Source organism: Dendrobium catenatum, unplaced genomic scaffold, assembly GCF_001605985.2.
Source record: "Dendrobium catenatum unplaced genomic scaffold, ASM160598v2 fragScaff_scaffold_1520, whole genome shotgun sequence".
Lineage (NCBI taxonomy): Eukaryota > Viridiplantae > Streptophyta > Magnoliopsida > Asparagales > Orchidaceae > Dendrobium > Dendrobium catenatum.
In genome coordinates this window covers 542,166-561,559 of record NW_021319982.1, presented here as the reverse complement: position 1 = coordinate 561,559, position 19,394 = coordinate 542,166, and the positions used below count along the sequence as shown (strand labels likewise).

The 19,394-nt window shown below is 35.3% G+C and overlaps 1 protein-coding gene across 1 annotated transcript; it reads left to right on the top strand.

Moving 5' to 3' along the window:
- Nucleotides 1–1,094: 1,094 nt before the first annotated feature.
- On the top strand, nt 1,095–17,970 carry LOC110109206. The gene is made up of 7 exons (XM_020840160.2): nt 1,095–1,483; nt 7,433–7,535; nt 11,301–11,460; nt 13,567–13,715; nt 16,256–16,407; nt 17,508–17,622; nt 17,771–17,970. The coding sequence occupies exons 1-7, from the start codon at nt 1,185–1,187 to the stop codon at nt 17,909–17,911; spliced, it is 1,119 nt and encodes a 372-aa protein (XP_020695819.1). The 5' UTR covers nt 1,095–1,184; the 3' UTR covers nt 17,912–17,970.
- The last annotated feature ends 1,424 nt before the right edge of the window (nt 17,971–19,394 follow it).

The window sequence follows — 19,394 nt, the reverse complement described above, 5'->3', positions numbered from 1 at the left end:
TGACTTTCATAGTCTATTCCCAATTATCCAATTATTGTTATATGACTGGAATTATTTGTTTGCCATCATCCTCTCTCCATTGCTTCTGCTAGTATATATTCTACAAATAGGAGACCAAACAAATGCTCTCAATTTCATGATTATGTTTTCTTCAATTATGGAAAAGAGTGAACTTCTGTAATTTCAAGTACATATTAGATCATTTAGACTAGGATTTCCTCGTGCTTTTTTTCCTTATTGAATTTTTTCAAGTATAAGCTTTGGTGACTCCTACATTTTATCTTTTATTTGTGTGCATGTGGATCTTCACACAAAGCTAAGATATAAAATTCTCTCCTTATTACGATGAATTTTCTAGCATACAATAATTTGACATCATCCATAAAAAAAATTTCTCGTTATACTACTAACGCTTCTTCAATGGTTAACATCCAATCCCTTAGTCAAGGATGGTATAATCCAAATCGTGAAGGCTACTTAGGCCTTACTTTGGAGTATGGTGCGTATAAGATGGAAGCTGTTCTAGCTCATATCCTTATGTCTTAAAGGAGGTTAGACAATAAATAGCTATATCATAGCAAGATGGAGTTCTTTCATCACAAAATCAATATAATAAGAACAACACAAGCCTTTATCCTACTATATGTTGTTATAGTAGGAGTCGGATTCTAAACTAAATATAATAAAAAAATATAATTTCTAATTACTTTCTAACCAAATATTTTTGGGTCTTATTGTACGTTTCTTAAAATAGACTAGATCTAATTCATGTATTCTCTTAACCAGGTCACGTGAAGTCTAACATTTTAACAAGATCAATTTTATATCACTCGTAAAAGAGCCTTATCATCATGATACAACTTCCCCTCCACTAAAGCCACATCAAGGATGTTTTAATACTATCATTTCAACTCATCCTTTCATGTTGCTTGGTCGACCGGTAAATCTCTACAACCTTGGTGGTCTCAAATGGCTAGTGAATTGAGTTTCATGAGCTAATGAGTCAAATTTGAGCCAACTCTGAGTAGATACGATCCGGGCCGGTCAAGTTTGGTTTAGTCGGTCCACTCGAGCCCAATTCGGTCCTGGCCGACCCGTTTTCGACTGGGCTTCCGAATTGAAGCGCTTTCCAAAGCTACCCTATCAGCGTGGCGGGCGGGCGCGCGAAAGAGGCAGCGAGAGTGATGGGGAGATGGAGGGCTTGGTCTCAGTTCAGGCAGCTAAAAGCATCGTCGCGGCGGTCTTCCTCTCCATCTCCTCGACCTATTTCGGCTTCTCTCGATCTTCTTCCTCGCCTCCAAACACATGGTTTCTCCTCACGTCTTCTTAGATTATTCTCCACAATTTCCGCTGTCTCCGATTCTTATGACGGGGGTTTTGGCGTCGGGCATCACGAGCACATACAGAAGAGTGAGTGGGACTCTCACGAAGATGAGGGCACCTCCAGATATATTCCGGTGAAGGCTTATTTTCTAAGCACCAGGTATTTGGGTTTGTTCCCCTCTTTTTTTCTACTTTGATACATCAGTTTTATTTGGCAGTGGATTGATTTGGATAGTAATATTTTTATTCTCATCAAAATGGAATTTCACTTTTCTAGGAGTATACATTTATCCATTGATGTCTAGTTGAGTTATCTGAAGGCATTGATTATAAAATACGATATAATTGTTCATGTTTATGATGAAAATGGCTTAAAGTTTTTTTTTTTATTTTAAGGTTTTAAGTGAGTATTTAAAGTACTTTTTTATGTATTTTATAGTATCTGTTAATTTTACTTTGTATGCCCCATAATTCCAAAAAAAAAAAAATATATATGTCTGAAAGTTGTGTTCAAACTTCAAACAATATACCTCTAGAATTCAAAAGGATGCTCGAGCATTATATAACTGAACTTTCAACCAAGAATTGCTCGACCTTTCCCATTCTTAGCGCCTTCCTTGTCTTCAACGATCCTAGTTCACAAGTAATGGCTCTATGGCAAAGTTCCGAGTCAAAATTTTTGTCTCCGTCTCTCGCTAGCTATTGAAGGTTAGTAATGTCATGAGTTTGGTTATCTTGATTTATAAGTGTTGTTCTCACTTTGAACCTTAAATTCAAAATGACATTAGACATTAGATTACCATCTTCTAACCTTGATCAAAACTTATTTTGACTTTGATTGAAACATGTTCGGGTCATGATCAGACATTGTTTGAAACTTATTTGAATCTTATTTATATTTTTTAATATGGACCGAACAATAATTGAAGAAGGTTCAATCATGGTTTACAAATATATCAATCAATATTTGAACAAATTTGATTAGTGCTGGAGCTCTATTCAAACAAGTTATAGCAAGATTCGCTAAATCTTCGAATATTGTTTGAATATTATTTGAAATATAGTATGAATATGGTTTGAGTTTATTGTTTTAACCATCATTTGAGTTGTCTTGTTATGTATGCAAATGTTTGCTCTAATCATATCTATAGAGATGTTTTATACTGCTTGGGTTACATATAGAGCTGGGGATGTAGTAGAGAAAACTATTGGGTAACTTGAGGCTATTGATATTATTGTGTTGAATATTAAATGTTAGGATATAATATCAATTATTGTTGAATTTTATGCTGATCAATATTTGAATGTGGTACTGAAGATAAATGCAGAAATGAGCTTTTTAATTATTCATTTTTGTTGAATTTTTTCTTTTAACAATTTTAATCTCTCCTTCAACTTTCAGCTTGGTGGTCTGAACTCAGAATTATAAATTAAAATGCATCTTTTTTGTTTTATGAGATTAGTTTGAATCCTGATGAACTTCAAAAGGACATTTTATGAAGTCCAAACCAAGCCCATTAACCATGAATTTGTGCACTTTATAGCGATAATGAATGCGATCAGCTTTGGGGAATTTATAGAGATGTATATGAGTACCCTAAGGTTTTAGAACCATGTACAAACCTATCTTGGAATTAGAACACATGGTTCGAATAGTGTTTGAACATTGTTTAAATATGGCTCAAAATTTTCTCTTATATGGTCTTAACCTTGATTAATGCTTGTTTGAACCTTGCTCAATTCATGTTTGAGCCAAGTTGGGTCGTATTGGATTTAAAAAAGTAGTTTGTGGTCAAAAGCAAGGGTATTTTGGTATGGAATGAACTATTTGGTATATTTCCCTAAGAAATGAAATGATGTATGTACTTATCTAACTTCGGGCATTCAGGGCCTTACAAAGTTAACCTTTTTCTTGTGTAAATGGTGTTTAAAACATTCTAAACTATTATTATTATTATTATTATTGTTGCTGTTATTGTTTAATCAATTTATGCTTGTTTGTTTGGTTAGGCTTGCAGGGGTCATTGACTTGTCCTCAACCATCTTTTTTCATGTTACGAGGCATCCATCTATTCGGCGCTGAAAATATTTTATATATTTGTGCCAGTAACATGAAATTCCACCATCCATTAGCATGCATTTATCCAGAGATGTTAAATTGAATTATCAGAAGTTCTAATTTGATACCAATTTGATAGGTAACACTAGTAGATCTTCTGAAAAACAGCGAGACAGTGACTGGACTGCTGTCCACAGCAGGAAAACACAGCAAAACTGCTGTTTACAGCAGTTTAACAGCGGTATTTCAGAGGAAATTAGAAAGAAAACTCAAAGCAAGATTTGTATTCCACTAGTAGATGAATAAAACAGCAAAGATACAATTGATCCTCAATTCGAGAGGAGGATCGATCTCTCACAAATCTCTAGACGCCGCTAGAGCCCAAAGAAATCTAAATCTAAGAGATCTCAAATTTCAGCCAAATTCAAGATCCTCAAAACCCTAGAAAAATCAACTATTTAATGCATACAAATCAAAAGGAAATCCCTAAACAATCCCTACATTCAAATTTCCCTATCAAAACCCTAAAAAACGCTCCCGCAAGCTGAACGGCTCGCGCGGCCTCCGCCCAGGCGGAAGATTTCCGCCGTTTCGTGTCTCGGCCGGTCCCGCGTGGACCGGTTCACTGGACCGGTATAACAATACTCCCCTCCCAAAAATCCACCTTGTCCTCAAGGTGGAGATATGCTCGTGTTCCGGTGGAGGTGGTCATCCTTGAGGTGACTCAAAATCCTTACTGTATTGCTGAACCAAGGGCTGCACGAAAGGAGGAACATCCCCTCCCTCTTCCAATATGATCGCATCCAGCCTGTGTAGTCCCACCAGATAATCTTCCCTCACCTCTTGTACGTCCCTAACCATGGTCTTAAGTGATGTGATGGCTTTGGATAGTCCTGCATCTCCCCTTATGACCACCCTTCTCCCATCCACCATTAATTCCATCGTGAGTGCTCCCCAATTGTCCTTGGTTTCCCCCAAGGTTTGCAACCACTTCATCCCCAGGATGACGTCAGTGCTTCCTAACTCTAGTGGGAGAAAGTCCTCCCTTACTTGCATCCCCTGGATGGTCAACACCACTCCTTTACAAATTCTTTGGCCTTTCTCCACCTTCCCTGTACCCATCATCACCCCATAGCAACCGGTGTCCACCAATTTCACTCACAGTTGGTTGACGACCTGAGTGGAAATGAAATTGTGGGTAGCCCCACTATCAATTAGCACCACCACCTCACGGTCAGCTATCTCTCCTTTCACTTTCATAGTGTGACTCAGAGTGAATCCCACTACAGAGTTAAGAGAGACTTCTGCCACATACAGGTGCAACTTTTCCTCTGCTTCAGATCTGCTCCCACCTCCCTCCTCGTCTTCCTTGTCTTCATAAACAAGGAGAACCTGAAGAGTTCGGTCCTTGCACCTATGCCCCGGCATGTACTTCTCATCACATCTGAAGCACAAGCCCTTTGCCCTCTTCTCCTTCATCTCCTTCTCTGTCAGCCTCTTGAAATTTTCCCCACTCCCTCCTCCTACTGGCTTTCTCATTAATGTTGCTTGATGCAGGCCCCTTGGGTGCTAGAAGAGTGGTTGTCGTCCTATAAGTGCCTCCTGAATGGTTTCCCCGATTCCCTCTTTCAGACTTCTTCTGGTCCTCCACCAACTGGGCCAACTCCATGGCCTTGTCGAGACTCCTTAGCTCCAACACTCTGACTGCTATTCTTATCTCTGGTTTCAGACCCTTCATGAAATTCCCTTCCAGGGTTGACTCCGAGATATGATCCAGCCTACTAGCCAGATACTCAAACCTGTCCCAGTAATCTGCCACTATGCCTTCCTGGTAAGGGCAAAGAATTGCTCATAGAAGTCTCCTTCCCCATCGGCTCGGAAACGCTCTAGTAAGCATTCTTTGAACTCTCGCCAACTCCGGATGGGCTCCCGTCTGTCACGCCATTGATACCAGGCTAAGGCTTTCCCCTCCAAGCACATTCCCGTTGTTGTCAATTTCTCTTCCTCTGTCAACCCATTGACAGCAAAATATCGCTCCACCTTATAGATCAAGCCATGACCGTCTTCTCCTTCGAAAACGGGCATCTTCAATTTCCTCACCTTGGGATCTCCCCGGTATCCTCCATAGCCTCCCATTCCTCTCAGAGGAGGCGCTCCCCAATTTTCTCGATCGTCCCTCCGACAATTATACTCGAACCCCTCTTCATACTCTCCTCTCCTCCCTTCAACATCATCACCTCGACGCTGAATACCTTCAAATTCAGCAACTCGACGATGACGTTCCTCCCTTCTTCTTTCAAAATCTCCCCCTCGACGTTGAATTCTTTTGAATTCAGCACCTCGGCGATTAGATCCCTCTCTCCTCCCACCAAAATCAGCCCACCTTCTGTCATATCCCATGCTCATCTCTTCCCTCGAAAGAGGCTCTAGAGGAGGCATGTCGTTCTCTTCCTCTAGGATCTCCACCTCCGAATTTCTCCTCCCCTCGCAAGGGGTTCGAATTTCCTCCCATGCCATGGCCGTCGGTGGTCTCTCTCACTTCCGATGTCACCGGATTGGTTTTCATCTCAAGCAGTTTCTTCATCATTTCCTCCATTGCAGTGAACTTCCCCTCCAACCTTTCATTGTTGGAGGTGAGTTGGTTTTGAAAGTTGAAGAATCTTTCCTTCAATTGGCCGACTTCGCCTTCCAAGACGTCAACCTTCTTTCCGGCCATCTTTCTTCCCCAACGGATCTTCAAAAAAATCACTTCCAGAAGCCAAAAGCTCGCTGAAAAATCAGGATTTCAGCCGCCTAAGGTCCCCAAATCGATCCTCTGATACCAATTTGATAGGTAACACTAGTAGATCTTCTGAAAAACAGCGAGACGGTGACTGGACTGCTGTCCACAGCAGGAAAACACAGCAAAACTGCTGTTTACACAGTTTAACAGCGGTATTTCAGAGGAAACTGGAAAGAAAACTCAAAGCAAGATTTGTTTTCTACTAGTAGATTAATAAAACAGCAAAGATACAATTGATCTTCAATTCGAGAGGAGGATCGATCTCTCCCAAATCTCTAGACGCCGCTAGAGCCCAAAGAAACCTAAATCTAAGAGATCTCAAATTTCAGCCAAATTCAAGATCCTCAAAACCCTAGTAAAATCAACTATTTAATGCATACAAATCATAAGGAAATCCCTAAACAGTCCCTACATTCAAATTTCCCTATCAAAACCCTAAAAAATGCTTCCTAAAACGCTCCCGCAAGTCGAACGGCTCGCGCGGCCTCCGCCCTGGCGGAAGATTTCCGCCGTTTCGTGTCTCGGCCGGTCCCGCGTGGACCGGCTGGACCGGTCCACTGGACCGGACTACCAGATATATTGTTCTTATAATCTCTATCTCTGTGCTAAAGTAGTTTACATGTACCATGAAGTGACATTAGACACATTGTATCGTTGCCATTTAGCATGGTTTTTCTGAATTTGAATTAAAACACAATTAAAGGCTAACCATCACATCATATATTATTAATTTGAATTTCAATTTAAATACATTTTAAAGTTAACAATTTCTGTCATTATTTTAAAATTGAATATGATAAATGATGCAACTTGAATACAGCTATTCTAATTCATGTTTAACTAACACGTTATTTTAAATTTGAATTCAAACTGAAAGCAGTGACTATATTATTTTCATTAAATCATGTATGCTAACTATTTTATTTACTAGCAAATTATATATATAAATATATATATACTAATCAATTTAACTCAAGCATGGGCCTTATAGTGCAACTAACGATTTAATTTAATTTTTATTTTTTATATCATCTCTTGCAGCTCATGGGCTTTGGCTAATGCCAAATGAAAAATGGATCTTTGTGTGTTTAAAGTTGCTTATGTACATAATCTACACTAAAAGTTGTTATGCCTATTATTTTTACTCATTCTAATTAGTAATTAAATGTTTGATTTCTTGGGCTTATAGGACGGTAATATATTTGTAATGCTCTGCAGCCTTTAATACATTTATAAATACCATGTGCCTAACTCAGTTGTTTTATCAGTATTGATTTGAAGAGCATGCAGACTGAAAATGCGTGCTATGTGATTCCTCCATCTTCTCGTTCATCAAACTATGTTGCGCTGCGCTACTCAGATTACCCTCTAGTAAGGACGATCTTCACAAGTAGTATTTTTTTTATTGGACATTTGCATCACAGATTCAGTGATCTACTCCTTTGTAAATTCACATTGTTCATTGATAAGCAATATTTATGTCATTTTCAACTTTGCAAGCTTCTTCTTAATTATCTGGGGAAGAATCATCGCTTTAGGACCATCTTTGTGCAATTTCCTCATAAACATTAGTTGATGAAGTATTTTTTTTTTTTGGTTTTGCAAATGCCCATGATCCGTTAGTATATTCAGAAGGAAAATGAATGGAATCATAGTCGGGTTTTGGATGGGCATAATTATTTTTTGAATGTTTCGCCATACTTTACTTGCAAGAAGCCTTAGGCATGGCTTTACTGTTTACATGTCGTTGCTGTGTGGTAAAAAGAAACATACCCAGTCAATTTTTTTTTTCAATTAACCATGCTGGCAGAAATTTGGAAATTCCGACACATCCAAATTTCAAGGTGCGGAGTCTATGCTATTGTGCAAAGAGAATTTGACATTAAGACATGGTTCCAAAAGGAGATCTTTATTTCATACATATTTTATTTCCCCTAAAAATGAAAGTAGAGGTGGATCTTAATATTTATTTAGGGTGCTCTGTAAGATAATAACTTCATACAAGACAATAATAATAGTAATAGTAAAAAAAGTCAAAACCATTACAAGATTCATGAATTGAATTTCTCCACAACAAGCTTTCTGTTAAACTAATTCTCAATAGCTAATTATAATATTAGAAATTGATTAAAATAATAGTTTTTTTATAAACCAAAAGCACAAATAAACATTCAATTTTTGCGTCAAATAAATTAAATAACTCAACAAAATAGTTTTTTTTCAAAATTAAGCAAATTTAAAATTGAATTTCAATATAGAAAATTTGTTAAGTTCCAATCCCAATATAAGGCCCTTGATCTACATTTAAATTAAGCTTTAAGGGATATTAATTGCATAACTCTATAGAGTTTACCTCTAATATCAGGATTCAAAATGAGGAGATAGTTTCACAGGCCCCAAACACACAAGTGACAGTTTAGTGATGTCTCATATGATGGTCATTTATGAGGCTTGCCACATACAGTCGGACTCACTTTTTGCTTTGGTTCTTCCCATCTCTCAATGTCATATCAATTTGTTACTTGTCTGTGCGTTGAGAATTAAAGAAGGGCAAAAGGGTAGAGTAGGCCATCCTATTATATGACTCTTTAGGGCGGTTTAGAGCTAGTGGAGGCAGGTGCCCCTATTTCCTCGCCAAACATCTTTCCTTATATAAAAGTGACACTACTTGCCCCCAAATTGGGTTCACCTAAATTTAGATGTCTAGTCAAGGATATATTCGACAATCCCACATCATTCCTAAGTATACAATTGAAACTTTTATCTTTTTTTTTTTTCTTGCTTCACCTCATCTCCTCTCATTCTGCCTTTAAGTTGAAAATTAATGTGTCTCTCTGGTGAAACAATAAAGAATTGGTCTTTAATGTATACCATAGATTAAGAACATCAAGTACACTTGTAGTAGAAGTTGACGAGGAATCTAACTGGAAGAAAATGGAAAAAAGTTTTAAGAGCTGAAATAAATGACTGCAAATCTATAATCAGTGGTTTTTTTTTTGTATTTTTTTATATATCCTTCACTTTCTTTCAATCTAAACAAAGATTTCAGGTTAAAATAAATAAATAAACAAAGCTTTCAGGTATTTTTTAGTTGAATGGGAAATCTTATAATCTATTTTGTGTATGAAAAATAATTTGGCTAGCAATAATTGAGAAGATGGAGTTATTTGTTGAAAGACATCGAATGAGGTGATAAGTGTGCAAGAAACTAGGATGAAGGCCTTTGTACTTATAAGATAACGGTGGTTTAATTTGTCCTCACTGCTCATCTTCCCAGAGGAATTCTCTTAACTAATGGATGTGTATTATAGTTCTAAACTATGTATGGGAATTGGATTCTTCTTAGGGTCACTTGCTTGATGAAACCTGCATTATCAAGGATTTGCAAACTTCATTTGATGTTGAACAATCCCTGGGGTTGTGATTGGTTTAAATTTGTTCAATTGGATCTTGATTTAAGCTTAAGGCTAGCTCTATGTTCTCTCAATCCCATCTCAATTGGAGCTGAGCATTGGTTGGTAATTTACCTCTATCCCTTTCCTATAGCTTATTATTTAGATGGATGCACTTTGAATTCTTCTTTTTTGTTGTTTTTTTTTATTCTACGTAATTGGAGAATTGGAGCTCACAGAACTTGATTGCAGTTGCAGGGGAATGTGTTACCAGGATCAATTTGATGTTGTAGGAGCCTAATTGCTAGTTACTAGAAATTTGTTGCAGCCCAATGAACCTGACCAGAGCATATCTATGACAACCTAAGATTTGTTAGCGCACTGGGGGATCTAGTTTAATGGCTAACGAATTTGTTTCACAGAATGCATTTGTAGCGGGTTTTATCCTTTTAGGTTATCTATCCGAAGCTGGCTTAGGTATATGACCTATTATGGAAGGTTATGCTCGAGGGTTCAATTGGATATTTCGATACAGCTCATCATGTTCAAAAGAGTGCTGCAGGTTGTTGTAGCTCCAATACTATTGGTCGGAAGCTAAAGCTCACCGGAGCTTTGCTGCTCTCTGTTTGTTACTTGCCTGAGCCCAACAAATTCCGATGGCCTCGTTGTGACCATGTTTTTTATTTGTTTGTGTGTGAATCTTTATGTTGGGATGATTGTGAGCTCCAGAATCCATTATGGGTATTGATTAATTCCAGTCTGATGGTGAAATTAATCAAATTTGTTTGTAAAACCTTATTTTCGAATTAGAAGCAAACAATTGAGTCCTTAGGTGGTCTCGTAGGATATGCAATTTTTTTTTTTTTCATTGTTAACTTCTTGTTTGATGCTGTTGTTGCGTTTTTAGTACTACATTATGGTTAACTGGATCGGTTCTTTTTCCAGTCATGGTTCTCATGCAAATTAATTTAAAACTAGAGGGCCCTTGAAAAACAAAAGTGTAATGAGGTTCCTGTTCGATGGTTAGCTGGCGTCCAATTAAACTGTTAGTCATTGACATTTGGTCTTTCAAATTGCCAAGAGAATTGATCAAGTTACTGAAATGTTGGTTACTAAGTAGAAAGTCTGCTTCTGTGCGGTTAGTCTTATTTATTTGAATGTTTGGTCATGTTCCTTAACCTTAAACGGTAAAGATATGTATGAGGGAATTTGCTGTCTTTTATACAATGTTGTTAGACTACCTCAACTAAACCATGACTCCCTGTATCTATAGAGTGAATGATGCATTTTTTGGTTATTTTACTAGGCATAAACATATTGTATTTCATGTTTTTGCAATTTGCCACTTATAGAATTAGTCACATTTATTTCTTTCTTTTGGTTTTCATTTCTCTGTATACTCGTTAGCTTTAGCTTTAGGATATTCTTTAGATTAATTACCTAGGATATCCCAACACAGAATAACTCATTAATTGCAGCATTTGCTTTAAATATGCGTACTTAAGACCATGTATGCATGTATTGGTGGCAGAAGCCTTCGGAATTTCTGTTTGATTTGCATTTTTCCTTAATTGTTAACCAACTTAAAGTTATATTCAAATATATAAGATTATCCTTTTGAAGTTTTATCTTTTGTAAGTTCCTACTGCAAGATAATATGATTGTTTTAATTAATGATATTTGCAAGCCAAACTGCTTTATGTTTACTGCAGCTCCCGGGTAGTGACATGATATTTTATTTTAGGACATTGGCATCAATGAAAATGGTGATAATTGCCGCTATATTGTAGTTTTCCAATACGGATCAGCTGTCTTGTTCAATATTGCAGATCATGAAGCTGAACATTATCTTGATATAGTTAGGAAGCATGCTCATGGATTGCTTCCTGAGATGAGAAAGGATGGTAACCTCTTAGAAGTTTATAAATACAGCTTTTTATTTTATCTGCGAGACATAATGTCAAAAATTGCATTTGTTACCTTTCCAGTTAATATTAAACTGAAGTTGCTGAAATGTTTATATTAATGTTTTTTTTTTTTGTAATTTAACCGGCTTTTCTTAGCACTATTGTAATCAACCTGTTTCTGTTATGTTTTTGGTAGCATTTGGAGTTGGTGAAAATTTTTGGCCTTAATTGACCTGAATGTTAGAATATTTTTACTTGGTGTTTTCCGTTTTTGATTATGAATTTAAAGAGTAAAATTTTCAAATTATTTATCTCGACTAGAAGTAATATCAAATGCAGTTATTAATGGTAATTATGGGGTACAATAGGTCACAAAGCCTACCACTGTAGTTGGCATACACTTGCAGCTGGTTTTGAAATATTTGTAAATGTAGAACTATGAGGCCGTCAAAAGTTAAAATCCATTCTGATTTACCATGAGAAATTTCCTTTAGCTTGTCTTCAACAGTGTTTCATGTAGGACTTGTCCTACTGTCACGCTTTGCAATGCATAGATTCAAGAAAACAGTCACCAGGATCAAGTTTTTCAAATCTCTCTTCTAATAACAATAATTAATTATTAACACGAACAAAACTATACTAGAGCTCTACTTGATACTTCTTTTTAATCATTCTTCACTGCTAGTTTCTGTTGAGAGCTGCATCTGATGTTAGTTTTAGTTGATCAAAATATTTTTGAACAATCTCCCTTAGTTTACTTTTGATCTGCCGCCGTTTTCCTTCAAACTCTTTTTGCTAGCTTTACCTCCCCTATTGGTGCTTCCCCTCTTCCCGTTCCCCGGTTCTTACTGCTGTACATCCCAACCTCATGAAGTTCAAATGTACTCACTATCTTGTCCTAACTAAGTGAGCAGGTGCAAATTCAATGGAAACTTAAATGACACCTCTCATTTCGAACATTGTCTTTGCATTTCAGCATTAAAGAGTTAAATCACCATTTTATTGCTCCAGAGCAACTTATCAGGATCTTAACGTGTACATATAAAGAAAATGTTACCTTGCGTCTCCTAAAATTTGTCACTAAGATAAATTTCCTGCATGTAAAATTCTATGCTCAAGTATAAGGCATTAAACATTCAATAGCATTATAATAATCTAAGAGATGTGCCAAAGTTCCAAGAAAAAAACCCTAGTTAGAAAATCATCAACAATACATTAGTTGCTGCTCCCAAATTATTCTATTATCAAATACATCTACTACCATAATTCTTTGCCATTTTACTACCGAATTAGTGTGCATGCGAAGTGTGATTGCGGATTGCCACATGCCAAGTTTTTTGATATTTTTTCTACTATCTTGTCAGCTACACTTCATCAACAAAGTTTTTCAATTTTCTTGGAAAGAATGATTGTTATATTTAAAGATTTTACATTGTTGACAACAGAAAAGAAATAAAAAAATGTTTTTGTAATATTGTCTTTTGTTGATGCCAGTTTTGTTTATTGATATCGCCATTAATCTGAGCTACAATTGTGGCAATGTGGTTGAGTTTAGAAAATACTACATTGAGGGTGAAAATTTCTAAAGCCTCCTTCATAAATCATCCAACTGTTGACCTTTCGGAGTTACTTAACATAGATAAGTGAATAGAGAACTTCAGAAATTGGTTTCTGTTAGAATTTATAGAATTTGAGAAGGGTAAAAATACCTTCTTCTTATTATACAAAATTATCCCTATTTATTGATCTATACAAGATGTCTTAATAAAGAAATAAATAACTTCTAATTGATACATAATTGCCTCAATATAATCCTTCCTAATTCAACTACCCAAATATAGAAGGATATTGGCGTGATCCAGGTGAGCCTACCACGGATTCTTATCCTGACCGTGGGATCAAATGCCAAGGGATGACTGAGATTTTGACAGTTTCTTTGTATCATCTTAAGAACCTTATTGTGCTTCATTCATTCTTTGTAGCATAAGCATAGATATGCGATGTTCAAGGTCATGAAAAATGTACTTTTAAACCATTCTATAAGTTAGCTGAATATTGCCTTAGTGGAAGAAAATTTAGTTTCTGAGTTTTCTTTCATTGTAGATTACGCTGTTGTTGAGAAACCACAGCTGACATCCTGGATGCATGGAGGTGCAGATTATATAGCATTGAAAAGTTTGGACATGGATGGCATACGCATAATTTGTAATGTACTTGGACAAAGTATTGCTCTCGATCATTACATAGAACAGGTATTTTTTAAGTAGATGTTCTCTGTATTCTGCTTTTTTGGCATAGTTCAAATGTTAAGCTCTCTTTGATGTTTTCTGTAATCTAGGCAAACTTGCTATAAGATGCTCTTTGCTAAATGGCGATTCAAAAACAGATTATTCATTACGGAATAGAACCATATTTATTTCGCATTAGATAGAGTTGCTCTATTTATGGGTTGATCCGATCTACAATCCTAAAAGGGGTTTGGAACAAAAAATAACTGATGTCATCAAAGAACGTAGTTTTATCAGATCAACAACTGACATGCAACTTACAAAACTTATTTTAGCTTTATTCTTGAATATTTGAGAACATTCATTATGGAATTATGGATAGCGTCCCTATATTTTATCATTTTTTATGTAGAATATTTTGATTGATGATTTTTTTATTTATATAATCACATGCATACACATTGTAATAAAGTATTCATGTCATTATCAAGGATCAACCTTAAGCCCATATCTTTTTGCTTTAGTCATTGCAAGAGGTTGTACCCTGGTGTATGCTTTTTGTTGATGATATTCTTCTTGTTCATAAGACTAGAGAGAGAGCTGAAGGAAAACTTGAAGTATGGAGGTCAGCCTTAGAGTCTAAAGGTTTTCGTTTGAATAGATCTAAATCGAATATATGGAGTGTAATTTTAGTAGTAATAGATCAATTGTGTGATTGTGACTTTGGGCGATCATGTCGTTAATAAGAGAGTATACGTTTTAGATATCTTGAGTCTATATGTTCAGAGTGATGGTGAAATTGATGGGGATATTATTAGTAGAATTCGAGTTGGATGGTTGAAGTGGAGGAATACATCTGGCTTGTTGTGTGATGGAAAGCCCCCCTCAAACTTAAGGGAAAATTCTATAAGATGGCGGTGAGACCTGCAATGCTTTATAGTGTAGAATGTCGGCCATTAAAAAAGAAGCATGATATTAACTTAAGTGTCACTGAGATGAGGTTGCTTAGGTGGATGAGTGGCATTACTCTTGAATCGTGTGCATTCGCATGCCTTAGGCAAGAATTTTGCCACTTGCTCAAATGTGATAATGTTGTATTGGGTCATGTATTATGCATGGAGCCTACAAAGTCATATTTGCATAGTGCATGGGCTAACTGTGCCTTGACAGGCTTATACATACGGGTGAATGCAATATTAACTATCTACATCCTTTCCCCACTACACACAAACTGACACAACTTCACACTCTTTCGATAACCTCCTCTCCGACTTTACATCATAGTTGTTAATGACGTAAAATGGATAATTAGAATAAAATATTATGCCTAAAAAACTGCTAAAGTAAATTCGATTTGTTTAGATGTCATTGATTATGCAATTAATTGCTTGTCTAGGAAATTGGATTAGTTTATTGAAGATATAGTTTTTGCTTGTTGAATAAGGTCAAACTTAGGGGATGTGAAGATATTGTGCTTGTTGAATCAGATCAAACTTGAGGGATGTGGTTATGGCTAAGTGGTGCTTATGAAAGGAGATATGATATTTGAAATTCTTTCATGGGAAAAAAGTGGCGTGTGCATAGTTTTGCTCTGCTCATCAGATTATTTGATGAAGAAGTTGAAATTGATGTGGAAGATTCTCTCATGTGGATGAAGATGGTGATGCTAAAATTCATTTTTCTTGTGATGATGATAATGTTGCAGATGATCATAAGGATTGATAAATAAATCTCTAGTTCAGCATACATCTTTATGAATTTGCAACTTCATATTACTCTATTTTGAAATAACTACATTTAGTTCCAAGTAAGAGGGCATTTGTAGGTTTTTGATAGTTTTTTTACTATTTTCTCGTCACTCCTAAAGTTCCAAGTAAGAGGAAAAGGACTAAAAAAGAGGCAGGCGGATTACTAGGTAAGACAAACCTATTTGGAAGGAAATCCATTTTTTTCTTCCGATTTCCATTAACATTCAAGTTGGAATGAACATGTTTATCAGAGATCATGGGAAGGCTAAAGTTTAAATTTCTTTAGCTCATAGTAAATGGGAAATCCGAGGAGGAAGGCAAATATAGGAATTCGAGAAGGATATTAATTTTAGTTATGCGAGGTTTAATGGGAGCTTGAAAAAAACGAAGGAGAAAAAACAAGGTAGCTACGGAAGGAAATAAAGTAGTTTGTTTTGGTTTCTTATTACTTTTCCTTAATTGAAGGAAGTTTGAATCTATCGTATAATGGAGCACTGGGTTTAATTGCCAATACGCATAGTTGATTGATTCTAAGTTGTACCGTTCTAGTTTTATTTTTTATATGCATTTTCATTTCCAGAAATAGATGAACTAAAATTTAGCCATGACAGGCTATGGAAGAGAAGTAATATCTGCATAATTTAGCAGGATTAACTGCAGTTCTTATGAACCCTGCAACTGAGATGCAGATCTTCAGAAATTAATTAGTTCATCTGTATCTTAAAGAAAGAAAAAAATTTAAAGCTATTGGAGATGGAGCCTTTTACATGATAATATCTAATGGTTATTTATGCTATTCCATTATTATTTTCATAGGTTGATGATATGGTTGAAGAATTTACAGACATCAATCGTGGTATGGAAAAGACTGGAACCTTTACCATGAAAAGAAAGAAGCTTTTTCAACTGGTGGGAAAAGCAAACTCAAACTTAGCTGATGTAATTATAAAGCTTGGTTTATTTGATAGGTAACTTTTCGTACCACGTTGTTATGAGATGTAGTTATTATTAAAAAAATATTTTTTTGTCCTCTACTCATGTTGCCATGAAGTACACTAGTTTATTGTTGAACATACATTATTTCACGTAATAGAAGTATTATGTTTTTAGATTTCTGACTCTGTTTATTAAATTTATAACGTGCACAAAAATGTTTTCATGCTGGCTTACTGGAGCATATAATACTATTTCTTTCTTTCTTTTCCTTCTGAAGGAGGTCCAAACTTGAAATATTCACTGAACAATAAACAAGGCAATATATAAGCCTCTATACTAAGGGTTGGCTATATAAAAAAGAGAAGTTTTTTAAGGTCGAATCCTGTCAGAGGGCGCTGCCCCCTTGGACCCTCAACATATCTGCGAAGCGTACAATGATTAAGGATATGAACAAATTGGGGTCGAGCCAACTTCAAGACAAAAAAAAATCTCTACATTTTTTGCTCCCCTAAAAATTAAGGCTGGATCTGCCCCTTTGTAGAACCATATCATAACTACTGATGTCTTTTTGTTATGAAATGACACTACATGCAGGATTTGTTTGCTTTTTTCTTTTGCATGAACGCAATAATTTACCGTCCATTAATGCTCGGAAGATGATAGATGATTCTTTTCTTAAGAATTTCTTCTGCGCTCTTGATGTATTCCACCATTCCATTCAATCATCCAAATCCAAATTGGCCCGGCTGTAAACTTTCTTATTCCTTAACAGTTTTTATAAAAGAGTTCTAAAACTCATTTCACGCCACAAAGTATTACATTATCTTTTATCGTTTCTGTATATGGCAGGCCATTCTTTGCTTAAACTCTCGGTTTCTAGTTTTATATGGCTATCATAACTAAAAATTATCAATATTTATATAGATGATTTAGTTACGCTAATCTCTTTTAATTCAGCATTGCTTGCATTTTCCAATTTCTTAGTTCAATTCTTCTTATCAACCCTGACCTTGTATACTTAACAAACAAACCTGTTAATTGATTTGAAAAGCTTCTTAGTTGATAATTTCGTATCAAAAACTTTAGCAGGAACTAACTTTGCGTTAGCTTTCTTTGTCTTTGTCATAATTAGATCTGAGATTGCTTGGAAGAATTCGAACTATGCCCTGATATTGGAGTACCTTCGTGAAGAGTATGAACTCGCTCAACGTTTTGGGAGCCTTAACTTCAAACTAAAATTTGTGGAGGTAAATGTTTTCTACAGCCTTTTAGTATTTTCTGTTTCTCACAGCTACTTCTTCTAGTACTGGAATCAATAAACTCTTTTTTTAAAGAAATTTTATCCTTTTTGTTTTAATCGTCCTTAACAAATTTCATTTGTTTTGGTCCTTGCAGCACAACATACATTTCCTTCAGGAAGTTCTTCAAAATAAAAAATCTGATCTTCTGGAATGGGTGATTATCATACTGTTACTCATAGAAAACATAATCTCAATGTATGAGATTCTAAAAACCTCAACGGTAGTTCCTCCTTGAGCTCTTATTGCCATTTTGATCAAAAAATTTTTTTTATGGCATGCAAAGGTTCTGTTTTCCTTGATGCTTCAGTTCTAACCCTAATCAAGCCAAACACCTTGCTCCTCCTGCTATGAAACATGCTATTTTGGTCATTTACTATGTTCTACGTTAAGGCTTTATTTGGGACAATTTTTTTAATACTTTATTTTTTAGATTGTAACCATAATTTTTATTTTACCGTTATTTTTATGTTTTTCTTTTTAAATTTATCAGAAAACTATTTTCTACAACTGTTTTAACAAATTATTTTTTCTGCAATAATTTTATAAAACATTAAAAAAATTGTCCCAAATGAAACCTAAATTCACAAACACTTGACCAAATCATTGATTTAGGCTTTGTTTGGGACGGCTTTCTTATTGCTTCTTAAAGCAGCTTTTTAGTACAAAAATTAAAATTTTTGTACCATAAGTTGCTTTAAAAAGTAGTAAGAAAGCCGCCCCAAAATGAAGCCTTAATCTGCTTTAGGCATACATTTTTCTGGTTGATCTTTTACCAATCAGCTGAATATTGACCCTCCTTTCCCTTTCCATGTCCTTTGGTTTTAATGCCTCAACTCTCTCTCTCTTTCTCTCTCTCTCTCATATTATTCTCAAATATCATGACTAAAGCAAATTTATGCATGCATGAAAAAGGGATTAAGGTTAAGTGTTAGTTTAAACTTAATCTTAATTTTGTTAGAGTAATGCCTCACATTAGTGACTAATGATCTCCTTTAAGTGCTGGAAATTTTATTTGTAATGTAAGTTATGGTATTGTTGTTAGGGTCTGCTATTAAAATTTGTTATATTATATTATAAATTTTAGTACTTTCAGCACTTAGAACTTAACAATGCTGCTCTTGGCTTTTAAAATGTTTGGCAATTATCGTCTTTTTTAAAAAAGGGAATAAATTACTAATTTTATTGTAATCATTAAAAATTTTGAATAAAAAATTGGAATTATTGGAGCTTTATGCAAATCTTCCAATAAATTGGGCCTATTTGCTGAGATCTTTTTTTGTGCGCTGTGACTGGTCTAACATGTGTGAAGATGATGAATGTTTAAGGTAAGTTTTTTTGTCTTTTTTAACATATTTGAAACTTTTGTGTGTCATTTAAAAAATTATGAGGGTTTATTTACAAGTTTGCTTATAAAATTTTGGCTCCCTGTGTGGAAATTTTATTTCACGTTTCAGACTTGGAAAAAATTTATTTACACAAATATTCTTTGAATAAGACTTCTGCATAAATTATATGACAAATCTAAAAATACTAATTCACTTTCTCACAAACACACTGATATCTTATAAATTTGTTTTTTAACTTAAATTTTGTTTGGGACAATTTTTTATTGCTTTTTAAATCAATTTTTTTAGTTTAAAATTTTTTTGAACTAAAAATTTTTATATTAAAATGTTACTTTATGAAGTAGTAAGAAAGTTGTCCCAAACGAAGTCTTC

Bases quoted from the DNA above. Each gene is read 5' to 3' on its own strand.
- LOC110109206 (XM_020840160.2), top strand. From the start codon at position 1,185: ATGGGGAGATGGAGGGCTTGGTCTCAGTTCAGGCAGCTAAAAGCATCG. The intron at 1,484-7,432 runs GTATTTGGGTTT...TTGTTTTATCAG, and splicing joins GCTTATTTTCTAAGCACCAG to TATTGATTTGAAGAGCATGC. The intron at 11,461-13,566 runs GTAACCTCTTAG...CTTTCATTGTAG, and splicing joins TCCTGAGATGAGAAAGGATG to ATTACGCTGTTGTTGAGAAA.